This window comes from Peromyscus leucopus, chromosome 2 (assembly GCF_004664715.2).
Source record: "Peromyscus leucopus breed LL Stock chromosome 2, UCI_PerLeu_2.1, whole genome shotgun sequence".
NCBI classification, from domain to species: domain Eukaryota; kingdom Metazoa; phylum Chordata; class Mammalia; order Rodentia; family Cricetidae; genus Peromyscus; species Peromyscus leucopus.
Genome location: NC_051064.1, coordinates 44,839,595 through 44,859,791, shown reverse-complemented (window position 1 = coordinate 44,859,791; position 20,197 = coordinate 44,839,595). Strand labels below are relative to the sequence as shown.

The following is a 20,197-nucleotide window of genomic DNA, read 5'->3' as shown; positions in this document are numbered from 1 at the left end:
ACTGCTCTCCACACCTACTGAACACATTTAAAAGAATAAATGGATAAAAATAGTTCCAACAACACAACAGGAGAAAACACTTGTTTCCATAAGCAAGGATTTAGTATGAAGGTAAAGAAAAAACAGATCTTGCTTTGAAGGAAAAAGGGAGGGAGGGAAAGAGAAGAAGATGACAGTGAGAAGGAAAGGGAAAGAAACTCCCAAGTGCTTCACCCAGCCCTGCAGATGTAACCCGATCGCACGGCAGTAAACTGAGACTTCTCAACGAGCTATGGCTTCAGAGCTTTACCCAGTGTCTCCAACCAGCAACACAGGTTCACCAAATTCCAGTGCCCTGCCCACCAACACTGCCAGTCTCCGCATGCCTTCGGTCCACACTACATGGCTGAACTGAGATTCCAACCGACTTGACTGGGTAGACGATTTACCTGTCAAAGCAGAATAGAACTGTAGGCTCTAATGAGCTCAATTTTATTCATGTTCCTATGGGGTTTGGGTCTACTCACCCAGTAACTTCAGAACATTTTCTTTGGAGAAAAGAGACTGAGGACACAATTTTTTCTTGAAATGTTTTTCAAGGACTTCTTGAATTACATCAGCTTCCTCCTGCTTCCTGACTCTGCCTGCCAGAAGCATGAAACCTGAAGGTTGAAATAAAGGGACAATTAAGTATCTTGTAATAATAGTGAAGAATGCTGAGAACATGAAGTAAGAGTAACTTTCACCCGCTGCTGCTGGAGCAGGGATCTAAAAACTACCTTGAGAAACGAGAAGAGCCCATTATACCAACCCAGCCACGCACTAGAGCCAAACCCCAATAATGTGATTATCAAGTACTTCAAACACAAATGAGCAAGTGTGTATACCAAAGGACATACAAGATGTTCAGAGCAGCTATCTTCACAACAGCCCAATTAAATGATCCAAATGTCTATGAGTAAGAGAGTTTAACGCCTTATGATGGGTTGCCATACAATTTTAAGGAAAAAGGATGACATGGTCCCTCTGTACACAAAGTCAGAACCTAAAGTGTATACACTGTAGGATCCCATGTAGGCGAAGCTCATGGGAAAATCAGAAATGATTATCTCCACTTACAAGAGAAAGAAGTCAGGCATGGTAGCACAAGCCTGTGATCTTTTGAAAGGCGAGTCAGATGAGTTAAGGCCAGCCTGGGCTATAGCAAGTCTTAGACTATGGACTACAAAATGAGTCCCTTCCTCAAACACACAAATGAAGGAAGCTTCTGAGATTTGGGGATACTCTAAATCTCAGTGTAAGTAGTGACTTACATGGGTACATACATAGATAAAAATGCTTCATCATGTGTTACTACTTTAAAAGCCTAAAAATGTGTTATCTATCCCCTCCAACAGAGTCTCATTATGCCACCCAGGCTAGCCTCAGTCTAAGTGCTAGGATTATAGAGCACTGGTATCACCAAGGTCCACAGGGGCATCATAATCAACAGACTGTCAATTGCCACCTTTAACCATGACAGCTCCTAGAAGTGTGCAGCCATTGTGCTAACCTTGAAGGCCTAATAGCATCTTGCCCACCTAGCCTTGTCCTTTCTCTGAGTTGTCCTCTCCTACAGTCCTACCTTTTATTCCAAAAACAAACAAAACAAAACAAACTGGCTCTAATGGATAAACATTATTTGACCAGATTTAAATCCACTCTGAGGCAGCAGCAACTTTCTTACTGCTGACAGGGCACTGTGTAATCAACCCTAAGAAATGATCCGCCAGGCCATAGATACTGCTTAACTCCACCCACTTCTTGTCCTCCAAAAGCTCATTAGCTCCTGAAGACATTAGACTGTGTGTGTCTGCCCCATGCCCCAGGCAGCCTCAGCCAGGTCTTCCTGGCATAGCCATACTGAATAAACTCCTTTCCCACTTCACCACTTTTTCCATTAGGGTGTTTGAAGGTAAGGGGCCAGAAGTCACCTTCTAAAGGACCATCCTCCCAGAGCTGGGATCCTGTCCCATGACCCTGTCATAACAGGACTAATCCCCAGCGAGCCACCACTTTCGTACCAGAGGGGGAAATAAAAAACTCTCACAGGACGATTTTATTTATGTTCCTTATTTTAAAAGGTCCATATTAATTAATGACTTTCCAAACCAAAAGAGTACAAAATGCGTTCTTTGATTCATGGCAAATAACATAAACTCTTTCCATGCATTAAACTAAAATAACCAGATCAGTGTTTGGACTATCTTTGGTCACCACACCAAAGGCAACAAGCTACCAATCTCCTGTGTAATTTCTAAAGGGGGCATGTTAGAGCCCACCTTCCACACACAGCCACGAAAGTAGGTTAGAAAACCCACAGAAGCTGGGCATAGTGGTTCTTGTCTATAATCCCAGCACTCACAGGAGGTGGCAAGAGAATCATGAACTTCAGACAATTCAAAGCTGAAAAGCAAGACCCAGCCTAAACTAAGGAAACCACAAGGAAGCAGAGGCCTGCCAGAACTATGACAGTTGACAAGAGCAAGGAAGGCTGAGGAAGAAAGGCCGCTTCTGGAACAAATCAGAAAATGAATGTACCATACACAAATTAGAAAGCATTTGTTTTAATAACACATCTGGCATCATTTTATGATTTAAAACATACCATCATTGGCTAAATGTTGTAGCCAATCATAGTCCTTCTCAGTCTGCTCAGCCAATCTGTATCTTTCAGCCCATCGGAACAGATCTCGAAGGGCAATAAACCCCTGCTTTCCAGCAAACACCGAGGACCGTCTACGGTAGGACTATTAAAGTATAAAAACAAATAACTGATTCTTACTATACTAAATAGAAAGCATAAATTATATCTTACATAAATTTTTTAACAAATTCATTTTATTAGATTTAACTTCTCAGAAATGCAAATGACCTACAATTATCTGGAAAAAATGTTCAAACTAGCCAGGCGGTGGTGGCGCACGCCTTTAATCCCAGCACTCGGGAGGCAGAGCCAGGCGGATCTCTGTGAGTTCGAGGCCAGTCTGGGCTACCAAGTGAGTTCCAGGAAAAGGCGCAAATCTACACAGAGAAACCCTGTCTCGAAAAACCAAAAAAAAAAAAAAAAAAAAAAAATGTTCAAACTAATATGCAAAAACAATAAATAAAGAAACTCTACCTCCCATACAGAAAAGAGAATACATAGTATGAAAGATAAAAGACAATCAGGGCTAGGGGACAGAACATGTGTGATATGAAAGAGAAGGAGGACATTGGGGATAAAGTGGGAAAGAGCAAGAGGCAAGGGGAAAAGAAAGGGCAGAGGGTGGATTAACTGAAACTAAAGATGCAGGAAAGTCCCTTATGGAAACCAACTACTTTGTAAATTAATTACAAAATAAAACTCTAAAAATTAGAAGGAATTTGAACAGAGGCACCTGCATGGGTGAACAACACTCCTCTCAGAAGACATGAGTTATAAAAAAAGATCTGTGCCAGATATGAGATAACTGCCTATGAGTTGTTGGTCAACACAACACATGCCACTGCTTTTGGTTGCCCGCTATAAATAACTAGATGGTAAAATCCTACTACTGAAGACCCAGCATACTTTGGTTGTAGGACAAAGAAATTATGTTGGGACTGATCTGGAAACTTCCTCCCTGCCAACTAGTTTTCAGAGTATAAAAGGGAACTATACAGTTTGCTGGGGAAGAAAAAGTGAGTAATAAACTTACCCAGCAGTGGACAGAATGCCAGAGCACTGATCTGCCAGGCAAACTGTACCCACTAATGCAACAGTGCCATGATTATGCAGGTAACTAACTATATTCTGATAGTATTTGAGGCCTGCTCCGCAGGAGGGAATTCATACCTGATCAAAAGCCATGGCTAGTGAAGACATAGGTCCTAGGGAGCGATCTACTATGAATACTTTACTAAAGAGACATTTTGTTATCTGCCTTCTACTTTTCTTTATAAATTAGTGCCCTTTTTAACCTTGGTCAGAGAAGTCTTTTAATAGTGAGCAACAGTCAATGTAAAGAGTTAATAACAGTTCGAATGACTATAAATGTTCAGCCCTAAGTGGGACATTTATATCAACTTCAGAAAGGCTTAGGAAATATCATGGAAAAGGAGGGAGAAAGAATGCAAGAGCTGGAAGATGGGGATGAGCACTGGGGAATGCTAATATCTGACATGGTTGCACTCATGAATTTAGAGCAGCTATGGGTTACCTGTATAACAAGACCAAACAAGTCAAAATTCAAACATGGATGAAGGAGGGGCTCATAGGCCCCTTCTAAATGAAATTGATGCACTACTGGCAACTGATGACTCCTGAGGGAGGAGGAATCATTTCTTTTGAGGAGAGTGGATACTGTTAAGCTGCCTGTGCTCATGCAGACAGCATTAACTGGACCCAATGGGTTGCAAAACACAAACAAAAACTCACAAGACACATAAAGTTGTAACCAAGAATATTAATACCTTTCTAGAACCCAATTTAATTAATTTCTGATAAACAACATCCCCCTCAGGGTTTCTCTGTGTAGCCCTGGCTATCCTGGAACTCACTCTGTAGACCAGGCTGGCCTTGAACATTAGAGGCACCTGCCTCTGCCTCCCAAGTTGACAAACCTTAGGGGCTGGCAGAACATTTCACTAGTCTGTGCAAAGCCCTGAATCTATCACCAGCCTTGGGGTGGAGGGAACCAACTGAAGTTTTATAGTTAACAAAAGAGAAGTATGAAAGGTAATCATGTCTGCCACTCAAGTGTTATAAGCACAGATTTAACCAACATCATCTCTAGATTTTATTTTATCTGTAAGCACGGGTCGGAGATCAGTGTTCAAATGTTGGTTCTCTCCTTGCTGCAGTGTGTTCTGGGGATCTAACTCAGGTCGACAGGTTTGCACAAGTGTTGTGACCCACTGAACCAGCTCGTTGGTTCACATCTTTATTATAAAGGAAAACAAAACAAAAGTCACAAGTTCTAGGCTACTCCAGGCAACATAAGAAAACAGTCTTGAAAAAATAAGTAGTTTGCCAAAAACTGCAAGTAATATACACAACTAGAGAACTATTATCCTATAAATATCATAAAAATTTATAATGATAAAGTGCTGATTTACAAAGAGGAGCTGGAGCTATACCTCAGTAATAAGAGTCTGCACAGCACACACGAGCTCTGGGCTCAATTCCCCCAACCCCTGGAATACATACGAATAATGGATAGTAACAGGTATATTTTAGAACAAGATCTCCCCAAAACAAAACAAACCCACCAAACAAACAAAAGCCTTACTCTCTAAAATTAAATGGACAGACGTGCTCCTGCTTGAGAGAACTATCAAATTGTGATGCCAATACTAATCAATGTAGTCCATCTAAATTTAAGTTCAGATGAGGATATGAAATACCTGAAGGTCCAACATGACTTTAACCAATTTACTGCAGTAAGACGGCGGCAAACTACATCGCTTGTGCAAGATCGTTTCCAACTCAGAACTGGGCAACTCATCAAAGTGTAACTCCACAAACCGGTTCCTGAAGGCTCTAGACAGCACCTAGGCAATGTACAAAAATAAAATGTGTGTGCATGAAAGGCCTATTAACAATGAGCACATGACTAGATAGCCAACACAAAGTGATCGGCCCTAAGGTCATATAGACATAAACAAAAGAGACTCAGCAGCTTTTATGTATGTATTTGTACTTCTGTCTATGTACCAATCTATCCATAATATAATAGATCTATACATGTAACAATAAACAAAGAAAAAGAGGCCATCAAATTGACAGGAATATGGAAAAGGATGGAAGAAGAGATAATGGAAGTTGTTGGAAAAAAGAAAGGGAGTGATGTAATCATGCTTTAATTAATATCTTATTTTTAAAAAGCACCTATTAATTTGATTTACAAAAATAGCAGCCCTGCTATTCACCACAAAAATGCAAAGAGAGACCAAAATGTCCCATTCCTAACAAGGAATTTACCACTCCACATAATAATAAACAGATATTAGAGGCAAATGTTACATACCTTTCTGCCTCCATAAAGCCCTGGGGGATTCTGAGTGGCAAAAAGCATGAAGCGAGGGTGTGCCCTAACAACTTCCTGTGTTTCTGTTATGAGCAATTCCCGGTTATCATCCAACAGTCTGTTGAGTGCCTCTAACACATCAGTAGGTGCCAAATTTAATTCATCCAAGACAATCCAATAGCCTTTTCTCATAGCATCAATAAGAACCCCTAGGAGGAAATGACAAGGATTAAAATGTATATGTACAACCAAAAGTCCTACACAATCATTACAACTCCAAGCAAATTACTCTCTGCAGCTAATTGTGAGCCTCAAACAATCTGTGATACTATTGATCCAAGAAATAAGACTTGCAATTGACATGGTTTTTTCCTACCCACAAGAGGAGCCAGGGCTGACAAATATGTCTTGTTCAACCTGTTAAATTTTCTCTCTCACATCTAGTTTTATCAAATCACCAAATTCTCATTATCTATTCCAAACCTCCCTCATTACCCTACTCATTGAATCTCTACACCTTGTTTTGTTCAAAATTTGGCCCAATGCAGGAATTCCACTGCCCTATGAATTAGCCTTAACTATGTTCTATTATGATATAGTTCTTGTGCCTCAACTAGAAAGGACTATAAAAATAAGAACTGGGTCTAAAATCATGAAAACCTACATCCAAGCAGTGTAGTAACAACACTACCTTCACTGAAGACAAGCTTCCCGGAGGTGTCAGACGTATAACAACCAATGTATTCTTGAATATCTGTGTGCTCATGATTGTTGATTCGCACACAGTGGTTGCCAGTAGCTGCAGCCAGCCACCGTATCAGACTTGTTTTACCAACTGATGTTTCACCCTGTATGAGCACTGGATAAGTTCTGTAAAACATTAGTCAACAAAGCAATCAGAAAAAGAGACAAGAAGAGGAGGGAAGCTAAAAAGAGTACCTTTAGATACTCATGCATTAAGAAGGTTCTATGGTTTTTTGTTGTTGTTTGGAGATAGGGTCTCACTACGTAGCTCTGGCTGGCCTGAGTACACCAGGCTGGCCTGGGACTCACAGAGATCTGTCTGTTTCTGCCTCAGTGTGCTAGGATTAAAGGAGTGTACCACCATGCCTGGCTGAACATATATACGTGTGTGCGCACGCGCGCGCATACATATAAAATTTTTGTCAACTACAATGCAAATCTCCAAAGTTACTTGCGGCAGCTTGAATTCTGATTAAACTGGTTGAGAATCTCCTGTCAAAGCAAGGGGGAGGCTGGGGTTGGAGTAGGGTTAAAGGCTTACAGACCATGCCCAGTCTTGAGATGCTGGGTCTATAGGACAACTGTTTCTCAAAAACACTAAGGCAATTCCAACCTCTCTGGCAGAATTTGTAAGTAAAAGTGGAATTAATTGTTAGTCGCTAACCTAACAATAAGTAAGAAGTGTTAATCAACAAAATAACAAAGCAACTTTACTTTCAATTTCTATTTTTGGATGTTTTTGTCTGCAAGTGTGTGTGCGTGTGCCTGTGTGTGTGTGCGTGCATGTGCATATGTATGCAAGTCTACCGGACATGGGTGCTGGGAACCAGACGCAGGTCCTCTCAAAGAACAGCAGGCAGCAGGCACTCACAACTACTTAACCACCTCTCCAGAAACACAAAACAACTACAATGATGGTCAAAATCACGTCTTTAAGTCTTTCCCACCAATCACACAACCACAACACAACCTAGGGCAATGATTTTTAGAAAGCAGTAATTCAGCTAACCAAGTGAGTCCCAGCAAAGCTCTGTCAAAGCTTAGGGAAGCAGGCTAAGTAAACACTGTGCCTCTTGTAGGAACATCACAGTAGCAGGAGTGAAAACCCACACATACCCTGCAGAGACCACGCGGACTATATCTCTCAAGTTCAGCTTAACAGAAGACGTCAGAACATATGTTTCATCTATTGTAGGCTCCTTGTCTCCAACTGAAATCCAGTAGCCTTCAACCTGGATAAGGCGGCCACCTTTGGGTTCTGGAATAGGCTAAAAAGACAAAAGACTCTGAGAAATGACACAGTCCTATGTCAACTTTGGCATTCTTTCAGAGAGGAGTAAAGTCCTTATTGAGAACACTACTTTGCTCTGGGTGCTTCCACAGAAAACCTGTGAGCTAAATATAAATACAAAATTACTTTCAAGAATGAGAACAATTTTTTTTTTGAATTGGTTTTAACATTAGGTAAGAGTAGAAAGGTTTAGTTAAAAATAAAATACAGAATCAAAATATTTTTCACATATGTGGTTCCACTCCCTCACCCAGTAAAAGGCTCAATTTTTTAAAATCAAAAATATCTAACATTTTCTTCAAATTGGGCCAGTACTGTAATGAGAGAAGAGGTTTTACCCTACTACATTCTGGATCACCCAGAGGACACAAAACTACCCTCCATAGAAACTGACCCTTTATGTGTATGCTGGCTCTTTTTTTGTTAATGTGACACAGGCTAGAGACATCTGAGAGGACGGTATTTTAATTCAGACTATGGTACATTTTATTTAATGACTGATGTGGGAGGGCCCAGCCCACTGTGAGTGACAACATTCATGGGCTGATGGTCCTGGATGGTATAAGAAAGCAGGTTGACCAAGCCATGAGGCACAAGCCAGTAAACAGCACTCCTCCATGGTCTCTGTCTGCTTCAGCTATAAAGCGTAAACTTTTCTTTCCCAATTTGCTTTTGGTCAGTGTTCCTCACAGCAATAAAATCCTAAGACAACAGGTAATATGGGCAATAGCACAGCCATTCCAAGATGTCTGTAGGTTAAATTACACAAAGTAAATTGAGAGGTTTTATCTTCTTATGCTTTTATAGCCTCTAATAGTGAAGCATGTATTATTTTTAAAATGTTGAATGCAAATTAACTTCAAATTCCTGTCTTTCTCGTCCTAATGAGCAAGCAATAAAAACAAGTTAGGGAAAGTTTCTCAGCTTCTTTAAGCCTGACATTATTTTGTAATTTCCTATCAAACTCAAATGGTTGTTGCTTTTAACAGTATCCCCACCCCGCTAACACCTGTGGTGGCTTTAAATGAGAATGGCCCCATAGGCTCATGTCTGAATGTCCGGACCCCAGTTAACCAAACTGTTTGAGAAGGATTTGGAGGTGTGGTCTTGTTGGAGGAGGTGTGCCACTAGGAAGCCCATGCCAGGTGCAGGTCTCTGACTACTGCCTGTGGCTTAGGATGTAGGGCTCTCGGTTATTCCTCCAGCACTGTACGTGTCTGCTTCCCACAATGATTATTATGGACTAACTCTCTAAAACTGTAAGCAAGACTCAAAGAAAATGTTTTCTTTCTTAAGAGTTGCCTTGGGCTGGAGAGATGGCTCAGGGGTTAAGAGCACTGCTTGCCCTTCCAGAGGTCCTGAGTTCAATTACCAGCACCCACATGGTGGCTCACGACGACCTATAATGAGATCTGGCGCCCTCTTCTGGCCTGCAGGGATACATGCAGGCAGAACACTGTATACATAATAAATAAATCTTAAAAAAAAAAAAAAAAAAAAGAGTTGCCTTGGTCATAGTGTCTTTTCACAGCAATAGAGCAATAACTAAGACAGACCCCAATGATTGACTGGTAATTAAAAAAATATCCAAGATATGGGTAGCCTAAATAGAAAGGCAGGTTAGAGACATGACACATAAGCCTGACAACTGGAGCTCAATCTCCAAAACCTATGTAAAAAGCTAGATGTGGTGATGATCGTCAGCAATGCTAGAGCCCCTCGAGATGAGGAGTGCAGACAGGAGAATCAGCCAGCAGTTCACAAACCAACTAGCCTGGAGTATTCAACACAGAAGCAGCATTAGAGAATTGGAGCCACCCTGACTCAGTTCAGAAGGAGAAGGCCAAGTGCTGAAAGTTATCCTCTGAACGCTACATGCACACTGTGGCTCTTGTGTGCCCACACTCATACATAAAATTCATTAGTTTTTGTTTTAAGGAAAGCTGGGGATAGGAATACAGCTCAGGGGTAAAGTATTTGACTACCATGAATGAGATACGAGGTTTGATCCCAGCAGTTTCCTACCCACAACCAGGAAAGCAACATAGTAATATCCTTGTACAATGGCCTCACTTATACAAAATATTTATCAGAATTTACCTCAATGAATCAATAAGCTCACACTAGAATTTAAACATATAATAAAACAAATACATACATTTACACTTTGCTTGGAAAGGGCTATCTATAGAATTTAAATCTGAAGTAAAAGTAAAATTTTCACTATCTAAGACATACATTGTTGGAACATGATCCAATAATGGAGATGTGTGAGGAGAATTCTAAGTGCTTGTGAGAAAACAAGTCTTGTGACCTCAGTTTCTTCAAAACATAGAATTGTTCTTAGAATGTATCTTCATGCTCTTCCCAGGTGTAGTGAATAGGAGAGAGTTTATTTAGGATTATTCATTACAACTGGCTATTGTTATTTGTTTACATGCCTCTGTGGAAAAACATGTTTTGAACATGTGATTTGTCCTTGTGATTGTACACTTTACTCAGATGACTCCTCTTAACTCTCAGAGTATAAATTGCTTGATGCTCTGAATGAAGCTGGCTATTGCATGAGATTTAGTCCACCTCATTTTTAGGCTCCATTCTCCCAGGTCACACTGCCTCTGTGTGTGGAGTAGTGATGATACACAAATACACATCTATAGTCTTTTTAAATATTTTGCTACAAGGAGCTGGAGAGATTGTTCAGGGATTAAGAGCATTGGTTTCTCTTCCAGGACCCAGGCTCAATTCTTAACACCTATGTGGTGGCTCAGAATCATCACTAACTCCAGTTCTAGGGGATTCAATGCCCTCTTCTGCCCTCCATATACCAGAAAAACAAGTGGTCCACAGACATACATGCAGGCAAATACTCTAACACACGGAATGAAAAAAAAAAGAAAGAAAAGAAATGTTCCTCAAATAGCTAAATATGTGATCATTCTGCCTTGCTTCTATATTAAACAAGTTGAACGACAAAGAACACACCTGTTTCAGCAGACTTTTGACATTGCCAGAAATAATGTATTGACAGATGAGCTTCTGAACTACTGGGTGTGATGCCCTGTCGAGCTGTGTTAGAAAACCCAAACAAAAGCCCTAGAGAGAAAACAAATACAGATCAATACAAGCTGGCCTTATGTGGGGAGTAAAATTTAACCTCCTCAACTACTCTGGAACCAGCTCTGTAGACTCAGGTTGGCCTTGAACTCAAGAGACCCGCCTGCCTCTGTGGGATTAAAGGCGTGTGCCAACACCACCTTGCCTAGAACAACTTTTTAACGTGATAAGGTGGTAGAAGAGCAGGGTCGCTCTTGTCCAGAATGTCACAGACAAACTGACTGACAAGCACTGGCAGAGACAGCTTTTGCAACCCGCCTCCCTCCCAATCATGGGGAACCCATCCACCCAGCTCCTCAGTCAGACAGTAGAAACACCTCATAGAGTGAGCGCTGGATGTTGCCACATGGGTTGGAAGCTGCAAACCGTAAAGCCCTGCAGAGGGTCCGAAGGCTGTAGTGAGGTCTGTGGCCAGTGCCATCCACCAATTTGGTCCCAGACTCTTTCCGCAATGCAGTGTAGAAGCTACAAAGAGGATAAGGTTCAGGCAGTTTTATTAAACAGTAATTATTTTTCTGCTGTCTACCTCTCTATTGAAACTGCAAAGGCTATTTTCTTTTCTTTTCTTTCTTTTTAGTTTTTTTTTTTTTTTTTTTAGTTATACAAGGTTTCACTGTATAGCCCTGGAACTCACTCTGTAGACCAGGCTGCCCTTGAACTAAAAGCTCTGCCTGTTTCTGTCTCTGCTGGGATTAAAGGAATACACCACCGTTGCCCAGCATCCAAAGGCTATTTTCATAGAATAGAAATGGTCGAGCTTACATTCAACACCCTGCAGCATTCATCAAAACATCTATACAAATCTATTTTTCACATAATTTGAAGTTTCTCTTTCAAATACTGTAATGAGTATCTTTGCAAAATCAGGAAATGCAAGGTGCTACTTTATTAGCCAAAAGGAACCAATGGTAAGTGATAAACTTGTGTCTTGTAAGGAGAATAACAAGTGAGAGACAAAGTAAGGAAAGACTGATGCATATGCAGTGTTCCAGAGCAGGCTCTTCCCAAGAGGCAAAGGAAGACCTACACACCGTAAACAGAATTCCTGAGATTTCAAATACCACAGCTCTGTCTATCTTAGTAATGAGAAACTGTTACAAAGCAGGGAGACACGAGAAACCCTGGTATATATTGTTAACACTGTTATCCTTCCCAAGAGAGAAGACCGAAATATGAACCCCTCACTGCAGTTTTGTGACTGGTGATCAACTGCATGCACAAAAGAAACCAAACACAAATCAGATGAAATTCAAGCCCCTGCCCATGGATATGCAGGGCAGTTGTTCTTTAAATAAATCCCTGTGACTGACACATTTTACATAACTCTAGTGCTTCATTTGATAAGTCTGTCTCACTTTTATGTCTTTTTTGCTTTATTCATTGTAGCTCCCTAATTACTATTTGCAACTGTAGAAATTCCATAAAAAGACTCAGGATTCTTTTGCTTTTTGTTTTGTTTGTTTTCTTTAAAAAAAAAAAAGGGGGGGGAGTGTCAGTAGCCCAGGCTGACCTTGAACTCATAGCAGTCCAAGAGTCAGCTTTCCCAAGAGTTAGAATTACAAGCATGTGCCACTAAAGCTGGCTCTTATGTTTTTGCATATCCCTAGCACTGATATATATATAAAAGAATAAATAGCTGTATGTATAAAAGAAACAAGTGTAGACACCCCCATACCCTCCCCTCTCGGTAGGCTCTTGCAGGCACCACTGTGAGGAGGAACAGATGATGGAGACATGGGAGTGATGGAGGGGAGGAGCAGAGCTGTGCATGTGCTGTGGAGAGAGGTGGAACTGGTGAGGTGACAGCAGTGATGGGCATGAGTGAGGGCTGAGGTCATTGCCCAGTGGGGTCAATGGGATGGTGCAGCAGCCTGGAGCAGATTCCGGCTCAGCCCCTGAACAAACTGCCTGGCCACAGCATCACCCTAGCTCAAGGCAACAACAGAGGCCTGAGATGAGGAACAGTTCACTTTCTATATTGAACCACTGTGTCCCATGATGCCACTGAGGGCCATGAGTGGTTCAGTGGCTCTAATGTGGCCAGGATCTGGGTTGACATCTGAGTACTGTGTTATCATCTAATGATGTGCAATGTTCACGGCCTGTACCATGGCCTGAATTCATGTTGATGTCCATAGGTCATGCTGCGCAGGGGACCATACTAATGTGAGTGGTCTGCAATGCCACCTGAGACCATGGTGGTGCCTGGGTCTGGGCTGGCATCAAGGGCCATGTCTGGGACCCAAGTTCTGCTACAGTAGGAATCTGAGTTGATATCTGTGGCCTGTGTTACCAAGGAAGGCAAAGTGGAGGTCCCTCGCCTGGGCTGCTGCCTGAAGCCATGCTGCCACTTGAGACCATGGTGATGTCCCAGTCCCTGTAGCCACCAAGGGCCATGACCAGGAGTCCATGGTCTAATTGCAGCCAGGTCTGTGTTGATGTCTGTGGCCCATGCTACAGCCTGATGCCACACTGATGCCTGTGGGCAATGCCACCTCTGCGGAGAGCCACACAGACATAAATAGCCTGCCCTGTCACCTAGGGCAATGGTAATGTCCAGGCCCATGCTGCCACTGAGGGCCATATCTGCATCTGTGGTCTTACTGTGGCCAGGTCTGTGTTGATATCCGTGGCCCGTACTACCACTGAAGGCCACTTGGATGATCCTGGTCTGTGCTGCAGCCTGAAGCCATGTTGATGATAATGGGCTATGTTGCCGCTGGGGACCATACAGATCTGAGTGGCCTGCGCTGCCATCTAAGGCCATGGTGATGTCCCATTCGGTGCTGCCTCAAAGGGCTATGTCTGGATTTGTGGTCTTACTGTGGCTGGGTAGATGTACGGGGATGATGGGGCTGAAGCCTTGCTGATTGCCATGATCCCATCTGAGTCAGAGGGCCTGGACTGGGTCTCTGGCCCCACTGCAACCTGGAGCTCTGTTCATAGTTTGTGCTGACACCATAAACAATGTGGAAGCCTATATCTACGCTCCCTCGGACGGCAAAGAGCAATTAAGCTGTGTTGGTAGTGATACTGATGACTGCAGACACAGTTGAGAAAGAGGGACATGGAAGACTTCTGTGACAACCCTACCTCCACCCTCTGCCCCCCTCTCCACCCAAAATAGTAACAGCTGAAACAGGAAGCCAAAGAACTCTGATAGGATGCTGAAGTGTCCTTCTCTACAACAAATGGCTTCCAGCAGGGATTTGGAAGGGGAAGGACTCAGTTCTATTTAAGGGGCAGGGCACTGAGAGTATGACCACACTCCAGTGAGTATATTGAACATACAAAAAAAAACTTTCTTTTTCTTTGCTGGGGGGAAGTCAAAAGGGTAGAGGGGTGGACAGGGAAGGATTGTGAAGCAAATGTGATAGGGGTCTATGATATGAAAACCCCAAAGAAACAATAAAAATATTATGTTGGAAAATAAAAAATAAGAAACAAGTATAACAGCTAGGCATGGTGGCACATACCTTTAATCCTAGCACTCAGGAGGCTGAGGACAGCCAGGACTACAGAGCATCTGCTTAGCATGTACAAGGGCCTGGGTTTACTACTCAGTACCACCAAAGGTTCGGGAATGGAGTAGAGGAACAAGCTATAAAATATTAAGTGAACAGATCGTATTCTATTTCAACCCCTTTCCATACTATATTCCCTTCAGGAGGAAAGCGAATTTCTCAGAATGACAGGACAGTCTCTAGCTTCCTGAGTCAACACTATACCTCAGGCTGTCTGCACAAAACACTATGCTTCTTTCCACATGGCCTCAATACATGAGAAAGAGACTCAAAGCACCAACCCACACCACAATTCAATTTACAGTAGCAAACTTACTTCTGGCGTTCATCTAGCTACTATGCAAATTTGAAATAGGAAAGAGACACAGAGAAAGATGAAAGACAAGCAATTTACTATTTAGGAATTCAAATACTAAGCTGTTAAAAATATAGAAGCAATCAAGAGAACAGCACCTGTTTATTTTCATAGGTGGTATAAGTAATTTCTTTAGAAAAACCTAAGGAGGGGGGGTGGGAGTGAGGGGGGGGGGATTCTGTGAGTGGAGCTGGTTACAAGTGATTCAGAAAAGCAACTACAAAATGTTGAAACAAAAAAAAAAAGAAAAACCTAAAGGAATTCATATTAAAGTTTCAATTTCAAAGCAAATCCTTCTACCAGTTTTCTCTACACAGAAGCAAATTATGAAAATGTGTGTGTCTGCATGGAATGAACTTTTTTTTTTTTTTCTTTTTGGTTTTTCAAGACAGGGTTTCTCTGCGTAGTTTTGCGCCTTTCCTGGAGCTCATTTGGTAACCCAGGCTGGCCTCGAACTCACAGTGATGCGCCTGGCTCTGCCTCCCGAGTGCTGGGATTAAAGGCGTGTGCCACCACCACCCGGCTGGAATGGACTTTTTAATGCTTGGAAGAAATCATGAAAAGACAAGCAAAAGAGAACCTACTTTACAATTCCTTGCACAGTGCTCTTGCTCACACTCAGTCCTTTCAGATAATCCACAATAAGAATTTGTAAGTCTTCTTTACTCTCTAATTCTTCTACATAAAGTTCTGTGAACCTGTAAGAAAATTATTAGTCATTAGTAAGAAATTAGAATGTCCCACATTCTCTAAGACAGTGTTTCTCAACCTGTGTGTCATGACCCCTTTTGGGGTTGAATGACCTTTTCACAGGGGTAGCCTAAGGCCATCAGAAAACACAGATATTTACATTACAATTCATAACAGTAGCAAAATTACAGTTATGAAGTAGCAACAAAAATAATTTTATGGTTGGGAGGGCACCACAACATGAGGAACTGTATTAAAGGATCACAATGTTAGGAAGGTTGAGAACCACTGCTCTAGGGTGTAGCCTGGTCCTTTGCAGTCAACCTCTAGGCTTCTACCAGGCCCCTCCCATGTCATATCCACCCAGCCAGACCCACCCCCACAGCACAGGATTGGACCAGGAAGCACACCTTGTACACCAGCCTAGTCCCATGTCCACCTGACTTCACTCTTCTGAAGCCATTTGAATGCTCTAGGCCTATTATCTCTTCTGTCCATATCAGATACAGAACTAATGAAAAAGTTCACATGCCTAGATCTCATCACAAAAATACTAACAATATGAGAGATTAGGACAGTAAGTATCTTATCTTCAAAACCTACCAGTCTTGTAGAGATGAGACCCAAGAGACAGAATTTAAAAGAATAATCATAAACTTGATCAAAGAATTCAAAAAGTTTGAAGAAGAAAGAAAGCTCTCCATGAAGTAAAGGAGAAAGAATGTAAGGAAAGAAAGTCCCAAGTGATTCCCACTAACACAGAAACATAAGGCTGACAGAAATGGTGAGCACAATAAGGGACTTGAGAATGAAATTCAATCAGGAGACAGAAACACCAAAGAACTGAAGAACTAATAGTCACCTAGAAAACTCAAAGAAAAGTCTGACAAGTACACTGAATCAAGCAGATGATCTATCACCAGGACTGGAAGATGAAGCAGACAACCTGGAACCAAATAAGCAAAAAATATAAAACATTTTTAAGACCGCAGGAAAAGGAACACACAGGAAATGAGGAACACCATGAAAAACAACCTGGGAATTATAAGCAAAGATTAGGGAGACAATCACAATCAATGACATAGCCCAGATTTTCAAGAAGACAATAGAAGAAAATGTACCTCAACTTAAGATACACCTATACAAATAGAAGCAGCACATAGAACACCAAATAGCCAAGACTAGAAAAGAAAATCCCCATGGCATATCATATTTAAAACACTGAACAAATGTAACAAAGAAACAGCACTGAAAGCTACAAGAGCAAAAAAAAAAAAAAAAAGAAAGAAAGTCAAGTTATTTATAGAGAAAAACCAATCAATTGATTTTGAAATGATTTCTCAATGTAAACTTGAAAGACAGAAGAGCCAGGAGCAATGCATTCCAAGTCCTAAAAGACTATGACAGCCAGTCTAGAGTAATATATCAAGCACAACTACCTACTGTGATTGAAGGAGAAAGAAAAACATTATACGATAAAATAGCCTAAAAGACCTAACATCTGTCAAGCAGTGGTGGCGCATGCCTTTAATCCCAACACCCAGGAGGCTGAGACATGACCTCTCTGAGGTCAAGGCCAGCCTGGTCTGCAGAGTGAGTTCTAATAGTCAGGGCTGTTAAGAGAGAAACCCCATCTCTAAAAACAAAAACCACCAAAACAAAACAAAACCCTTACAACATTCAAAAAACTAAACCCAAAGGAAATACACAAAGCAGTATTTCGGGCTGATGAGAGGAATGAGCATAGCAGACAGAGACTGAAAAGAAACATGAAGCTACTGTAAATACTAAAAACAAAATACCACTGAGAACACTCAGTATCATACTAACAACCAATAAACTAGGTACACAGCCTAGAATCAACCCACAGAAGCCACATAAGTAATAAACAATAATAGAGAAGGATTCTCCAATGCGATGCAAGCCATAGAAAAGAGAAGTAACGAATAAGGAAACCAAGATTCCTCTATCAGGAGACCAATGAATTTCAACCACCGTTTGAAGTCTGGTTATGTCAATACTACCAGTAAAGAAAACAAAATCCATACCTATTTCTAATTCCTGGTGGGAGATTTCTTTTGCCCACATCAGTAGCTGGATTCATACATGCAAATAAACGAAAATCAGGGTGCCGAACCAATGGCTCTGTTAAAGAGAAAATGAGAAAATTTCAACAACTTTCAGCATTCAAAAGTTCTGCCACAGGACCCAGGTCAATGCAGAGACCAGCTGGTGCTGGCTGTTCCACCACCCACGTGATTTCTGAAGTAAGATCACTTCTCAGGCAGACAGATAGCGGGGTAGGTACGTGCGCAAACACACACACACCCTCCCTCTCTCTCTGGTGTGTTTGTTTGTTTACTTCTAATTATTTTTTTTATTACCTAAGACCTATGTGTGTATTTATTTGGACAGTGTCTGCATATCTACAACTAAAATACCTTCACAAATTATATTATTCTTCTTTGCATTCCCCAGAGCACTTAATAACAGCTCAATATACTTCCACAGGAACTTTTTACCTGAATAATAAATCCCACTGGAGGACCAATGTAATATGTCTAGCCAAAGGAATCTCACTTTTAACTGACCAATACTTGGTGCCAAGTCAAACCCCAAGGGGATTAAATATTACCTGTGTCTCCTCGATCAAGCAAAACCAGAGAGCCAGAAGATCCTTCAAGTAAACCACTCAGACACTCCAGTGTTTCAGGAGCAGCCAGATTAATCTCATCCAGCAAGATCCACTCTCCTTTCTTTATAGCCTGAGCCAAGGTACCCTGGAAGATAACGCATTTCAAATAAAGGCACAGTGAGCAAAAGCAGTTACACAACTAAGGCTAAGAACAGGGGCAAGGGCATATTTTTCCCATGAATGGACCTATACTTTAAATGACAAATGCAGGCAGTTGGCAGTGTCAGGCCAAGTAAACTCTGTAAATGTCCAAAATGGTCAACTATCTTTAAGCCTACAAAGTAGGATGACATAAACAAGAGTTATATGGGTGAACAAGTAAACATACAACAAATTCAGATGATGGAAAACATCCAATTAGATATTAAAAGCACCCAAGCCAGGGGTGGCATCACATGCCTTTGATCCAAGATCTCTCTGAATTCCGGGCTAGCCAAGGCTACACAATGAGACCCTGTCAAAAACATACAAACAAAAAAGCACCCCAAAAAATCATACCAAGACCCCTAAATTTCCAAATCAAGAATGTATACAGTTTATAATTCACAGCCTATCAGAGTATATCAAAGACTATCAAAATGAATGTTTATTCAGTTCTATATCACTGATGCTTATTTTAATCAAGATGGTACTTACCCATAGCAAATAGGAGATGACCATGGTCTGAAACCAAAACTAGGCACTAATCAAACCCCACCCACCATTTTCTCAAATGCAGTCATTCACACAGAAAACTAAGCTGGAGCTTGTACTCTGTCCCATCATACAAAGGTGAAATAACAGAGTACACTATCCTCAACTAAATATTCCCTGAGCTCATTAAAACCCTGAATAGTGGGAAGAGCACTGTTTCACCTTGCACCGTCTAGTAACAGCAGGTACAACAAAGACAGTACAAATAATAACGCTTCACAGACTTCACTCTCCTTCAGACCAACATCTATCAACCCAGCTAATAAATAACAATACCTCCACAAATGCAAACAAAAGGGCATTTTCTGTCATTTTCATTTGCTGCTGGGCATGGTTGAGTCTGAGGCCAAATGCTTCCCATTTCTCCTTCAGAAGTAGCCCTAGGAAAGAATACAGACAGGATCTCCTTAAATTTTGAAGTGTTATGGTTTGAGTCTGAAATGTCCCCCAAAGGCAAGTTTTTTTTCAAAGCATGCTCCTTATCTAAAAGCACTCTTTAAAACTGAGATTTATATTTGTTATTTTTAAGTGTGTGTGTGTGTGTGTGTGTGTGTGTGTGTGTGTGCACACGCGCGTCGGTGTGGGTGCCCAGAGACCAGAAGTGTCAGAATCTCCTGCAGCTGGAGTTTCAGATGGCTGTGAGCCAGCAGACAGGGGTACTGAGAATCGAGGTCACGTCCTTTTCCAGAGCCATAAGACTCTTCACCACTGAGCCATCTTTTTTAGAAAGCCATGGAACCTTTAAACAGTGAGGGCTAGCTGAAAAGAAATAGGCCTTTTAACAACAACCCTTTAAAAACAAAACCCTGGCCCTGAGTTACAGCTGCTCTCTAGAGTTGGCAAGATGGCTCAGTGAAGAAAGGCTCTTGTCACCATGCCTGACAATCTGAGTTCCAACCTAGGAACCCATGTGGTGGGAAGAGAGAACCTACTTCCAGCTGTTCTCTGCTGTGAGGCTCACTCTGATGTGACCAACTATCACCTTATTCTCCTGTTGTCACAGATGGGACTGTCCTTGCTGCCTGCCACACCTCCTCATCCCGATGGACTGGAATTAATCTTAAATCACAAGCTAAAATA

General features: G+C 41.6%; 1 protein-coding gene across 1 annotated transcript in view; it reads right to left on the bottom strand.

The window, feature by feature from the left end:
• Positions 1–20,197, bottom strand: part of Mdn1 (midasin AAA ATPase 1) — a 155,929-nt gene that overhangs the window by 94,324 nt on the left and 41,408 nt on the right. Inside the window, 13 exon segments of the mRNA XM_028872751.2 lie at positions 290–428; positions 507–641; positions 2,627–2,768; positions 5,386–5,532; positions 6,009–6,217; positions 6,700–6,878; positions 7,869–8,020; positions 11,029–11,139; positions 11,478–11,625; positions 15,624–15,737; positions 17,778–17,874; positions 18,365–18,509; positions 19,394–19,497. Coding sequence (XP_028728584.1) covers positions 290–428; positions 507–641; positions 2,627–2,768; positions 5,386–5,532; positions 6,009–6,217; positions 6,700–6,878; positions 7,869–8,020; positions 11,029–11,139; positions 11,478–11,625; positions 15,624–15,737; positions 17,778–17,874; positions 18,365–18,509; positions 19,394–19,497 — 1,822 coding nt within the window.